This window comes from Numida meleagris, chromosome 2 (assembly GCF_002078875.1).
Source record: "Numida meleagris isolate 19003 breed g44 Domestic line chromosome 2, NumMel1.0, whole genome shotgun sequence".
Classification (NCBI taxonomy): domain Eukaryota; kingdom Metazoa; phylum Chordata; class Aves; order Galliformes; family Numididae; genus Numida; species Numida meleagris.
Genome location: NC_034410.1, coordinates 118,973,690 through 118,988,476, shown reverse-complemented (window position 1 = coordinate 118,988,476; position 14,787 = coordinate 118,973,690). Strand labels below are relative to the sequence as shown.

At 34.8% G+C, this 14,787-nt stretch overlaps 1 protein-coding gene across 2 annotated transcripts in view; it reads right to left on the bottom strand.

Moving 5' to 3' along the window:
* Window positions 411-14,787, bottom strand: part of ZC2HC1A (zinc finger C2HC-type containing 1A) — a 34,881-nt gene continuing 20,504 nt past the window's right edge. Inside the window, exons 8-10 of one of the 2 annotated variants that reach the window (XM_021386019.1) lie at window positions 10,802-10,924; window positions 6,780-6,887; window positions 411-6,138 (exon numbers count right to left, since the gene is read on the bottom strand). In XM_021386019.1, coding sequence (XP_021241694.1) covers window positions 5,952-6,138; window positions 6,780-6,887; window positions 10,802-10,924 — 418 coding nt within the window. In that variant the 3' untranslated portion in view covers window positions 411-5,951. The remainder of the gene's footprint in view (window positions 6,139-6,779; window positions 6,888-10,801; window positions 10,925-14,787) is intronic. The other variant, XM_021386020.1, reaches the window with a different exon arrangement.

Here is a 14,787-nt window from a genome sequence, read left to right as displayed (position 1 = left end):
TACAGATTATACCTCACAGTTTTAAAAAAAAAATACTACAGATATCACAGCGATATATCTATATATCACTCTATATCTCTATATTTACTAAGTACTCCAAATGGTTGGGAAAGATATACAGAATTAAATTCACATGAGCAAATACTGCTAAGTATTTGGTATAGATAATTCTTCAAGGCAACTGACGAATACAAATCTTATCTTGCAAGTCAATTCAAAAAATTCTGTCCTTTGAAAAGGGTAACTTCATGATTCTCTAGCAAGCTCTAGGAGAAGACAGTGGGTATGTCCTCCCAGTAGGTATGGTTTCCCAGAGATGAAATACATGACAATATTTTAAGGCTGAAATTATATTACCTATCCTTATGCTATTTTAAGGCAATTTCACATTTGACTACAAAAAACCCACATGCATTTCAAGAAGTTTTATTGGCATATTCACTTTATTGTTAACAAGTGGCAAATTAGCATCAGGTGGTGATTTACAATTATTGATGAAAACAGAACTAAGACTTTAAAATAATGTTAATATATCAAATAAAACACAAACCCAGGCATTCTGCTAAAACAAAACACAAAACATTGGATGGTCACAAACAAATATTAAGTATACTGAAGGGCAAGGCAAACATAATAAATGCAGTGCAGACAAAACTAATCACTTTAAATACATGAATGAACATTTCATTTAAAAACATGGAACATCAATAAACTTGTGAAGATACATATTAAATATCATATGAAGCAGGTATTGTAACAGCCATGGAATACTTAGCATTTTACAAGAACAGACCCAAATCCATCTGCACTTCTGCCAGAAATTCAAATACAAGAACAATGGAAAACAATATTTAGACCTTATGCTCACTGTTCAAAAATATTAAACCGAATATTTGATTTGCTGTCTCACAAGTTGCTGTTTATATTGGAGGAAAATGATTTCCCTATTTTTTTTTTAAAGAAGAAACACTAATTATTTAAAAGAAAATATAAGTGGGATGTTTTCTGCCAACACGAAATGGGGATGAGCAGGATCCTTCAGAAAAGGGTATTCGGGAACAACATACATTAAAAAAGAAAAAGATAATGAACAAAACAAAGCCCACTAATATGCAAGATTAATCCCTTATATCGTGAATACTTTAGAGACAGCGTCAACCAAGTAAACATTGAATACAGCTAAGAATGTCTTACTGAGCATTTCTTTCAATGACACAACAAAGTAACTCAAAACTTTGCCCAGAAACAAAACCATCACAAGTTGGAATGCGCTGTGCTTCTTCAAAGTCAATGAAAATATTTTCACCAGTCACCAAAAAACAACTTCAAAGATGGTATTTCCAGTGTCTCATACAACCCAAATAATTACTCATAGCTTTGTCACGCTGAAAGAAGTGCAGTTGCAACAAGTGCTCTTACAAAACACACATTTTTTAGTCAAGATTTAAGAAAACTTATAAAAAGTTTGTTCATTGCACAGATACAAAAGCTATGTGTTGAAAACCAGTAAGTACTTCTTGAGAACTTTGTAAGACACTGACAATGCCATTTAATTTAAGACTCTAACTAATTACATAGCCTACATCAGTGTGCACTGCTAAATGCCTTGTTCATTAGTGTTTAAATTACTGCAATCATACCTTCCCTCACTGACTTGATGAACATGCATAATGAAACCATTTTCTTCACATGCTGCGTTTCAGACACTAATTCTTAACTGCAACTGTGAATTAGGACCTAGTCTCACTCAAATGACAACTTCCAAGACAGGTGGAGTTAAAAGACATTTTGGAGTTGAGTTAAAGACCTCCTTACTCTACATACATTGCTACCAGCTCACACAGACACTGCCAGGCACATTGCAGGGAGAGGCTTGGTGTCAGGAGCACCATGGAGAGCTCCCTGGCCAGGCAAACCTTCAGGTTAAGCTTTTCAAATCCATCTGAGGGAGGCTGATGGCTGTTTAAGTCTCTTTGGCAAATTTGAAAAATTCTGCCTAGATGCTCACAGTTACTACCTGAAGGGTGCTAAAGCTTGCTCTGCCTCTTACTGCCCACTTTCCTGTAGTGGTGTGCTACACTGAGGATATAACTATCTATAACCATCTAACCATACATTTAAGTTTGCTGTGAGTATTAGATATACCCCCATATAGTTTCTTTCAGAACTGGAAACAATATCATGTGTAAATATAAACTCGTGAAAGGTAAATCATATAAAGGTTAGCCTTATGCTATCCTGCTTTCACCTTTGAAGCCAGTATATTTCAAAACTCCATTGCACTTGCAACAGTACAGTTTCAGTTCCTACAACTCCTTTCTGTTACACAGACATCCTTTATAAATCAAATATTCACAAAAACAAAATGTGAATGTAAACATGCTTAGTCAGGACCCAAGCAACAACATTCTTGTTTCTCTACATGGGATTTTACTATTAGCCTTTCTTTTTTTCCTTCTTTTCTCATTAGTTGAATTATATTCATGTCTTAGCAAGCACTCCAGGAACTTATAGTAGCAGATGGTAAAAGAAAGTCTGTCATAGGGTCAGACATAGACATAGGTAACATTGAGATCACATCAATAAATTTCATATTCTGTATACAGTACGTACACCTATTACCCATCTGGAACTTCACAATCCCCCAGCAGTGTTCAGTATTGTTTTGTATCAACTCTGCTTCAGTGAAACAACATTTTGTATTTGTATGACTAGAGTTCTTACACAATACATATGTGCACACACAAATACACAACTGAAAAGACAGATGAAGTAACCACATCATCCCAAATTTACACATTTAATCTAAGGAATTTAGGCTTTTAAGTTAAGTATCTGTCAACAGGTCATCCAGAGGATGACACTAGCAAAGTTTAGACTTAACAATGCAGTGCATCTGGGTGCATAGTTTATCTAGGTGTTTCATGTTTACAATTATAAAAATTTTGATTCTTGAAGCATTCAGGAACTCTGCCCTTTCAGAACGTACCCATGTTTTCTCCTCCCATGAAGAACCAAGACGTAAAGGCAGGGGGAGGAGTAGGGCAAGAGGGTTTGAACCTAGGTCTTGTTAAACTGAATTCAGATATTTCTTGACACATGCAATATACCTGAAGATCGATATTCAGAGACTTTACTAATCTCCCTTACAGTTCATTCTTTCCTTAAATATTACAATCAATTTATTTCCATATTCAGTTCTGCAGAGCAAATCTATTTGCATTTAGATGGAGTTACAGTGATCTGTTCTGATCGTGCATGTAATACTCTCTACTGTCAGCAACACCAAAGACTTTAGAAACCTGTCATTCAGTGGAAAAAAACAGCTCAAAGTAGATACATAATAGGTTTCTGATAGTCTCACTCTACAGTAATAAACAGCATAGTCAGCTACATTTTCATTGCCTGCTTATCTTTATTGTATACTCAAACATATACACATTATAAAATGTTACTATTGATAGCCATTTATACTTCAGTAGACATTCCTGTAAGGCCAAATTAAAAATTCAGGAAAGCTTTAAATTTTTTCTTCTTTCAGTTCAGGTTAATTCCCTTTCTAATTCTTGCTATAAATCACAGAAGCATAAATAAAGTAGTGTCACTCACTTTACTATACGCATCTCTGGAAACAGAGTTACACTACTCAAAAAGCAGAAATTATCATTATTTCATGGGAATTGATTTTAAAATTAGGCAATGTGCCACTTGCAATTCAAAGGAGAAAAAGTCAATATATTTTTCAGTAGCTTCATCAGTCCTTGAAAACCTAGAATACATTTATTTCTTTACAAAATTTTCTCCCTGTAGAATGCATTTTCAGTTAAGTGGTAAAAACGCATACTTCCAGCAGAAACAAGAACCGGAAATTCATCAAGTCAGATAAAGAATTTATTTTATAGATTCACTAACCAATCAAAGCTATTTTGGATTTGCATCTTTTCTGATGGACGCTCCTAACCTCCAGCAACCCTTGACCTCGAAGGCCCAAGTCCAGGAGAAATTCTCTAAAGCAGACTTAACTGTGCTAAAGACGCAGGATTCTGACTTTTTCTAAGTACAGATATGAATGTGCCAAAATATGGATCCTACAACCTAAACTAACTAGAATATAATTTGGCTAAAACTTGTCAGGTCTCTCATTAATGGTTATCCATCCTATCATACTCTGTAGACAGCTTGTATAAACTATTTACAAGACTACACTAGATGAAAGAATAATTTTTGGAAATAACTTTTTATACAAAGTGTAAGACAATTTCATATCATTGAAGTAATTCTAAAATATCAATAGTTTTTGGCCTGGAAGATGACTACCTCAAGCCTCTTAAATCTCTTATCCTCCAAGAATGGAACCTGATTTGGAGATAAATCTCTTCATTCACGTTTCCCCACAATTGGCCTCACTGATAGTAAACGCACATTTTGAAAATGTATTCAATGATTAAGTTTCTATAATGCAACACTGAAGTATATTTTGCAAAAGCTAAAAAAGAATCTATATAAATTGCTTACAATGCTTGTGAGCTGAAAGAAACAATTTTTTTTTTTTAAAAAAGAATGTCCAGTGGTAAAGGCACAATTAAGTCCTTTCAGATTGTTCTTCCAATAAGATGGTAGCAGTACTTCAAAATAAAACTTCACAAAACAAATCACTACATTCAGACACAAGTGATGCAGCTTGTGAATGGTTTTTGTAGATTGTGTTGTTTAAAAAATAAACAAAAAACTAAAACAACAACAAAAAAAGGAACAGCTTACAGGTCCCAACACTTCTTACCAGTAAACTCACATGAAGCCTGTTGCAAACTTCATGAGGTTGCCCTCATAATGCCCTCATGAGAGCCCATACATACAAAGAATTGGGGAAGGGAGGAAAAAAAACAACAGAAGAAAATCCACCACAAAAACACATGTAGAGCTGTAAATGTACAAACTCTGGACCTGCTATTTGCACAGGAGTAAGTATAAAAAAACAGTAACTACTTACTTTACTTTTCTAATAGTACACGTTTTTATGGAACTCTTTCTGCATTGGATACAATAAGAAGGCTGTTTTTGAAAATAAGTTCAACGTTTAGGTACAATTGCAATAGAGTCTCCTTCAGGACACAAGAGAAGAAAAAAATACAACCTTTGCAAAGTTTAAGGACAAAAGGAAAGAGCTTTTAAATATGCTAGCCATGGTGGAAAGCACAGGAAGAGGAAGACAACTATTTCTGAATAAAAGTAACTGACTAAAATATCACATTTGTCCTTATAAACACATAAAATATTAACAAGTTCTTATTCAAAAACAGAACGGGCAGAGTAACAACCACAACTTTTGATTTTCTTAGATGTGAATGGAACTTCCAGACCTTTTCCTATTTGAATCATTAAAAAAATTCCTGCAAGTAACTGGAAAGTTCACTGAAGGTATTACAATAAAGAGATAAAAGGGCTCCAGTCTTTTTGCACTTGTAACAAGGAATTTATAGGGAGTTGTTCATGTTGTTTTCACTTAGAACACAGATAGCATCTAGTTACTATCACATGAAGAAAATGCCTCCACAGAGAAACTTATGACGCAGAAGTTCTTCATGGCTAGTTCCCTATGGGTGAGTGACTTAAATAATTTCTAGAGGACTATATAAGAAAAGTAACACTGAACCACTTCCACTACTTAAGTTACTTAACACATTTGTACCCTAATTTAAAATATTTCCAGCTGAGATTAAAGAGTATTTCCTTGAATGGCACAGTTTTAGGTACCTGTTACTTTTATATACAGTATACATATTTATATATAAATTACTATGTAACCAGCAGATTGCACTCAGAAAATTATGTGATGCTTCAACATGTTTGCAGGATGAAGCCTAACTCAAATGAGTGTTTTAGCTTTCCATGCAGCAGCACATAGCATATGCTTTCAAGATCTCCTTTTCTCTTTGCTTTTAAGAATGTGTTCACACAGCCATTCTTCGAATCCCACACTCACAGCAGAACTTCGCCCATTCCACAGGATACTTTGTTCCACATTCATGGCAAAATTTAGATAACTGTACAGATGAATTTCCTTCACTGTTTTTTGAACTTCCCCCATTGACTGAGGATAGGTAGTCAGCAGTGTCATTCCCAGTTTTACCATCAGACCTAAAAAAACAGATATAAAGAACTATCACTAATGCAGTTCACTTGATCCAAAATTATTTAAATCCTTGCAGCGAATTATCCTCCTTTTCATGCTTACCTCGTAACTTTACCAAAATTCGCCTACTTATCTCCAGATACAAGGCTACAAGAAGTGCCAAAATTTTTAGGAGCAGGATAAAGTAAGTGTATGAGTCATTAATTGTGTTAACCAGATGATTTGGAAACTTACAAAAATTAGCTTGTCAAAACAAGAAAGGCAAACAGTCTAGAAGAACGATATTTTTTTCCCCTTTAATGAGTATCTGCCAGACAAGTTCTTTATGTGCTGTGCATGTACATTTCATTTAACTTCTGTTGAGCCACACGTCATCTGAAAGACCATTCACCCAAATGTTCAACTGTTTCTAAGGAGTTTTTGACATTTCTAACACTGCCTCCTGCACATCTTAAGACACTAGATGACAGTGTTGATGTATTAAGTATGGAAAACACATCCTGAGCTTCTAAAACAGGACAAGTCAAATTGACTATGAGTTATCCATTAACTGCAGAGAACAATATTTCCCCCAGCTTATGCTGCAATGAGTACTCCCCTTAAATGAAGATTCTATTGCTGAAAAAATAACAAAACTAAAAGCTACCTTGAGTAACCGTCTGAATTACTAGTTTTTCTTTTGTTTGATAGAGCACCCGTGCTCATAGTTCTTGCCACGCTAGGAGGGGTTGATATCCTTGTTTTTGTCGCACCTCTAAAACAGAAAAAATTATCGATTAATTATATATACACATATATACACACAAGAAGAGATATTTATATTACATACAAAAATTAGTTCCACAATCCATCCATTGCTTTACTATATTAATAATAACTTATTTCCTATGAACACCACTCAGAAAATCTTTGTCACGAACTTGCTTGCTTTGGATTGCATTTGATTTGAATCTTACACTGCAAGCTACACGATGGCACAACAAGTCCTATCCTGTTCATGTATTTCATTTGTTATCACACCAAAATACAAGTAGAATCCACAATACTGATTGCTTGGTATATTCTAAGGTCTTCCTCGACAGACTGCAAGTCACTTTATAGTACTGGCAAGGATTTCAGGGAATTAGAAAGCAGCAGACTGCAGGTCACAACGAACTGGCGGATCTTATTAGCATCAGTATATAATTTCTAAATTCCAGTGCACATCCTAAACACACTAAACATCTCTGTGCTTGCTTTGGTGAGTGGTGAAAACTTCAGAATTCTCTGGAAAATCTCTGCAGCACAAAGGAAAAAAAAAAAGACGGGAAGGGGCATCCTTTTTTCATCAGTGATCAAGGACAGAATTTGTCTTCATTGCTCAAGAGAATTACTGTTCATGAGGATTTCTTCTTTGGCAAGGCTTCAGTGACTGTGACATCTTGCCCACAACTAACCAAGTTTTTGCATTCTCGTTCTTGAACACTGATGAATAAATGAAATTTATGTTGAGACAGGCTCATGGACAAAAAATTTAGTCACCAAGAGCCCAGGCAGTAATAAAAACCCCAACAATTATGTTTTCCAGATGAGCCTGTCTTTTCTTAACATACTCTTGGTTCAGTTTTCCAATTATAAATGAAGAAAAAACTTCAAATGCAGCACTGACACAACCAAGGATCAGTGTACTAACTCCTGAATTTCAGGCGACTTTTTCTACCATATCAATAACATAGGCTAAGGAGGGCTTTTCAGTTCCTTCTGTTTAAAACCAGTCACTTAAGATACTCCAGTGGAAAAGCGATCAAATGATTAAGCACAAAAATGAAATCCATGAATAAAATTTAAGATTGAATCAAGTGAAACTATATTTGGATAAAATATTCAAATTTAACAAGAATGGTTTCGACAGGCAGAGCAGAATAATCAAAGATTCTGGCTCACTGGGCAGAATACCAGCCTTTTCTCCTTTAGTTTTCCTGTCTGCTCTCTTACTTTGCAAAGAGATTCTGAGGATGATTTTATTAAAAAAAAGTGTGGATTTAAAAATCACTACATAATTTTGTATCAGAATTAAAACCTAAGTTATATCAGATTTTCAGAAGATACAGACTTCCAGTATAAAAGTTTTAACCAATTCAAATTATGTTGCTGCAAGTATGCACGAGTATGTACAGGTTATAAAAACTAGCATGTGTTATCTTTTTTATCTCACTTTACATTGTAGACAGACCTTTCCTTAAATGTAAGTAAAATTCATTAAAGCTCAGTAGTGCAGGAAAACATACTGGACTTTTACTCACTCTGAAACCTAGAGAAGTGTATAAAGAATAATTCAACTGACAAAACAGAAACAGTGGATCATGGATCAGTCACGATGAAAGAAGGAATAGAATTGTGTCCCAATTCCTGTCTAGACAATGCTGATAATTTAAACCAAATTTTTTGAATCTATTAATGAGTCATACTTTTTTTCCCAGATTTTCAGCGTCTTAAAAATCATCATTTGAATGGTGTCCAATATGGTACAAAGGCTACTGATGAAACCAGGAAAAAAAAGACCAAAGTCCTGAAAAACATGGCAAAAAAAACTCATGCATTTTCAGACTGATATATTAGCCTTATAGGTAACTGCACTGATTTCTACCTTTTTACAAGTAAATCAGCAGCAGAATTAGTAGGCTGCCACTGCCTGTAACTTTATGCACCCCAGCTCAGGACACTAAAATTAGCATCAGATTTAATGTATATATGATAACCAGTTTTGAAACTGAATCTGCAGGATGCAATCTGATCTATGGAGACAGATGTCTTTCAACATGGCCAGAGATTCTTAATCATCTTCACTTCTGTCACTACAGCTTGGTTTCTTCTACCCTAACCTCTGCTACTTCTATCTATTTGTCCAGTATAATTATGGATATAGAATTATATCTCCCTATATGTAATTATAGAAAACATACATATAATACCTCTTCTAAGGTGTACAACATGAAGTACCGATGGAGCCTAACAGCAGATGAGATTGTCAGTGTCACCTTTAATTCTTGAAGTCTAGACATACCTTTACAAATGTTTATTATTATGTCTCATTTTCAAAAGAATTAAGACTGAAGGTGACCTCTGTTCCTAAGCAGCTCATGTTGTGCCTCTAGTTGAATTACCACTGCTTGCAAAATCAAAAACTGAAACAAATTTGCATGAGAAGCTTGCCTTTTTCTATTTAGGCATTTGCAATTGGTTATATTTTACTATAAAAGACCGAAATACCAAGTTTGCTTCCTAAACAGGGTGTATTCAGATGTTCTTGACAGATACCACTGTCACCCACCATAGATCATACTTCAGTGCAAAATCATAAATAATTTTCAGCAGGCACACTGAAGTCCAGGAACCCTTGCCCTAAACTGTAACCATCCACATCACTATGCTGAATTTAACATTGGCTAACAGTTATTCCCATTTCTCCAGTGCTGTTGGCATGTAACATATTGAATAACATCCTGCAAGGAAGACAAGTTTAATCCACAATTCCAGTGGACATTTGATTAAGTACAACTCAAACAGTAGGGTTATGAAGAGCACAGTAAGTGTCTATACTCTTAAAAAAACTCTCTAGAGAAGTCCCCGCTCTACAGACAGAGGTTACTGTAAGCACGCTTAGGAACTACTGAGATACGGAAAATATGGCTTAGTGAATGCATTACAAAATTTAAACTGACCTAATTTTCAAAGGTTCACAGGATTCATGGCTCTAACTAGGTGTGAAAGGAACAGATGTACACACACACACACAATCTATACCTCTCAAAGGCTTCCCCTCCTCTTTTCTCCTTTTACTTCTTAAAATAGGAACAAAAGTTCAAATATTCTGGCCTTGTCTTAAAAAATATTTCAGCTTTGATTACAACACTAAAACAGCACTGCAAGATTTAAACATGTTTCTGCTATGTAAGTCATTGTATTCCAAATATGGGCTACATAATTCATTACTAATTACTCTTTTGCAATATGCTTTGAGGTATTTATGAAGAAACAGTCCATTGTAATTTGGAAGATGTCGAATTCTATTAAAGCATTAGCTATATAACTATATATATATAACTATAGATAACTATAAATATATATATAACTTTAACTAAAGCATTAACTATATAATTATTTCCTTTTTAAAAGATGGAACATTCTTTCTTCCAAAGCAGCCTTGATTTTAATCTTTGATCATAAAGCCTACCTTACTTACACTCTTGGACCGTCACAGATAACTTACAGAAGGAGAAGGAAATATTCAACTTCAAGAGCAAAATAAAATTCCTTTGCCATAACATATTTGTGTGTAAGGCAATCATTTATGAAGTTATCAGCTGTTCTACAGGTTTACATGCTTGCTTAAGCTTTGCATCATATCACTTCCGTTTTATCTCAGGTTTACAGAGCACATTACTCTGAGCACAGAATCAGTGACAGAAGAAATCAAACCCAAAGAACGTTTTCATCACCTTTCCATTCCTACAATTAAGCAGTTAGCCTAATGTAAAAGAAATACTTATACTGATTACATGCCCGTAACATTTTTAGCAAAGACATACTGGGAAGCAGATATCTATCAAGGTCACACTTCAAATATTCCAATGCTTTTGAGGAACATTTCTTTTTAACTGATATATCAAGCTCATTTGTGATACTTACTTCTTTATAGGCAACAATTCATTTGGTCTTTTGATGGTACTGCCTGTTTTTGTATCAGTGTCATAAAACTTTTGCACATCTCTTCCAGTTCGCAGTGGTGGGCCTAACTTGTCCATCTTACTACTAAAATATATAAAGGGGTACTCATAAGGAGACTGTCAGATTGCTATTTAAGTTATTGCAAAAAAAAAAAAAAAAGTACTCACAATTACATATCTATAATCCCAAAGAATTCCTATTTACCAAAAAGACATTTATCTGAAACAAATTGAGAAAACAAGAGGGGAGTTCTTACTTTAAAAAGAGGAGAATTTTGTAGGCTTATAATTGGATTACGTTTCCAATGCATATATTTAAAAAAAATAACAAAATAAAATTATTGCTAGTCATTCACAGTTTACACAATACACTCACATTTGAGCATTTTTTGTCTTAAGAATACTTTTTATAACATCAAATTCATCCCATCTAGAAAATGAGGTTCCTATTTACAACTCATGCCAACTGTATTAAGATGTTATGAAGTAAAAGATGCAAGTACAAGCCTCTTCGACTTTAGGATTAGCAGGAAAGAAAAACTGTTTCCCTCCCCCAACTTTTTTCTTTTTCTTTTTTTAAAAGGGCTGCAGGTTGTGTCAGAAGAAACAAGGAAAAAAGAACACAGAAGAAAGCCTGAAAGAAGTTTGTTTTTGTCATTAAAACACCCACTCAGAACAGACAGCACTATATACAAGCAGTACTTTTGTAACACTTGTTTTTAAACTACTAAGAATAACAACTCCAAACTAAAAAGATTATACAAAAAAACCCACAAAACACTATATTTCTCTTCAACATTATCAAAAGGAACGCTATTTTTTGAGAAATCATAATTTGTATCAGAAAAATTAGGTCTTCCAGTAAAATTCTGCTTTTTTATCATCTTAATCCTCTAAAACTTGCAAAATTCAATTATATCTCCATTCCCATGTCAGTAATGTAACAAAGTGTTTCTTCTTATTGTCAACAAAAATAATATCTCAGCTCTAACTGAAAAATTATGACAACCTCAGAGTATTTTTATTGATCCTTATGAAATTAAAGAGCTATAACCAAGCAAACCAACCAAAATTGATTAAAATGCCTAGGCTGCTGAAGCTAAGCTCATCTGAAGCTCCCTATCCCTCCTGGGAAGTCATAACGAAAACAAATGAACATAAGTAATAATGAAAAATATACACTCTCATACTGAGAGAAATAACACACTAAAATTAAGATAGAATTTTCTGACTCTTGTCATATAACCTTAATGAACTTCAGTAGTAGAAAAATGACTAAAGAGCTGTCAAGGAAGCTCACTATTTTCATATGGCTTTAAATGTCTAAACAAAAAAACCCCACAACACTAGAAAAAGAGCTTGCGTACTTCCAACACTTGTATCACACAACTTCTCACGCTCCTTCTGCAGTAGCACATTAGAAGGTACAGGACCTATAAATTTTGCAAGACAATTTAGGTTTTGAGAATCCTCTCTTGGGAACCTTCCAATCCACGTTACATCTGTAAAGCATCAAAGGAAATCTCCTCAAAAGGAGCACAAATTGAACAACACTAAGGGATAGTCATTCATTACTAAATCAGAAGGGAACACCGAGATACTAGTCCGACAATTCAGCTCCCATATAATGCAGGCTGTCAGATAAGTTCCCCTTGAGTTCTTCCCACTCCTCCTCCCAACAGATGTTCTAGCTCAAGCTAATTAACTCAGGAAATGTTCTATCAATTCCTGCTTGACCAAAGCCATATTTCCCAAAAATGAGAAGCAAAGACTGAGGTTTTCAGCACATACTCCAACCCGCTGTATTTTCCTTTGCTCCCTTTTGAACTTTCAGTAACACATTAACATGATTGGTGAACTCTGAGCACCTGCAGTGTAGAATACTGTAGAGTATTCTAGTAGTGTAGAGTACCCTAGCAGCAGATATGACTGCCAAAATGAAGAACCAATATCCTTCCACACTTGAACAGAAAAAAAAAATCCCCACAACATGCTGAGCCCACTCATATACTGATGAATAAAAGTGCAATCAAAAAAATCTTTGACCACCAGGATGACTTACTAGCCTTGATTTCATTGAACAATGCTGTGTTAGAGTCTTACTTAAGGACAATAACTGAAGATTGTTTTTAAAGGCTATAGGTCCTGTATGGCAAACAAGTAAATGAAATTTTCAATATACTGATATGAGTTAGATGAGCAGTTAATGTGGCACTCCAGCTGTAAGACAGCACACAGTGTGTCACTCACAGATGTGACTCCCAGTCACGGCACCCAGCTTAACACTAAGTAATAACGTTTACCTCAAAAATAAAATAAAATGAGAGTAATTTCTAAAGGCACACTTGCCCTACTGAAAAACAATTTTCTAAGCCACAGTGAAAGAAAAATTTATGTTCATACATGAAATATGCAGAGATGAGAAATTAATCTGTACATGCAAAAGATCTCTGGTTGGCAACAAAGAGTTAAGTTCTGCTACACAAAACATAGTTTGTGTGGGTGGAATCCAGCTGCTTGCTTTGCAGTAGGATAGGAAGGACCTACCCAATTTTCCTCCTGAAATTATTGCTTCCGGCAGCTTACAAGAACTGCCCTACTCCTCAAGAAATGCAAGACAGTGTTAAACTGTGCTTTTATAGAAGATGTATCAAACTTTGGGTTTTAACATCACGCATCAAAATATAAGCCCAACTACAAATTTATGTAGAATTAACCTTTCCCAGTTCACCAACATGAGAAAGATGAAATCCCATATATACTCAAGTGAATGCAGGTCTTCCACAGACAGCAGTACAGTCACACACTACTTTTGCACTCTTGCTTGCTTATCTAGGACTCAAAAACAATGCCCTTATGCCATATTTCCATTCATATTTAAAAAAGGCCATGCTTTTATTCTGTTAAGGTAGAAAAGTCCCACAGCCAAGCTTTGCTTACAGACCCAGACTCACATGCACAAAGTCAATCTCACTAAAACTAAATTTAGCTTATTTTGATGATGCTTTAACTGTGGTTCTCTACATGGGGAGAGAAATAATAGAAATATTACACCAAAAACATTAAAATAACAGAATTCATATAGTTTGGTTGCATTTCTGTTCTTATAAAATAAAAATGTATACCAAAATATTGAACTTCATATGAAATGAAGTTATATAGTTTCTCCTGTACAGAACTAAACACCCGAGAGACGTAGCCTTGTCCTAGCCTTCACCTTTGACAGAAGTGCACCAACAGCTTCGTATGCCTTTCACAACACTTTCTGACAGCAGTTCAAGAGTGCCACCTAGAGAGCAACAGGGAAACTGCATTCCTGTGTATTTTAATCACATCTGGTTATTTTTTCAGCCAAAGATTCTAGTTTCTTGTCCCTTCACAGTGAACAGGTACCTTGAAGAGGAAGAGTCAGAGTGTTGGATTAAATTGCCCCCTCTCAAATATCCATCTAATTCATCCTTGACTTGGCACATTAGAACTGTAATTCTATCTAGCCTTAAAACCTCTGTCAAATCTGGAATTAAAACAATCTAAGCAAAAATGGAAGACTTCACTTGATTAATACACAAAAACATGTAAAATTACTGTTTGCCTTAGGGAGTGAATAACACTTCAGGAGGTCTTTTCTTACAGCAAAAGACTAGAATTAAACCAAATCAAAAAATATCTCAGCTCCTGAACATCAACAAAACAAAAAAACAACCAGAAAACTCTAACATTCTTAACATTTGAATGATTGCACTTAAAACAACATATGTGCACACTGTGCTCAGTAAATCAGTTCAATAATAACTCAGAAGGAAGAGCAGCTTTTATAAAATGTTTATAAAATATTTCAAGCTGCAATTAGCTAACGCTTGAATTATCTGACACTTCAATGCCTAAAATCTGTCTCAGTGTAATGTTAACTATTTTTACTCTCTGACTTTACTATGTTGACTGTTAATG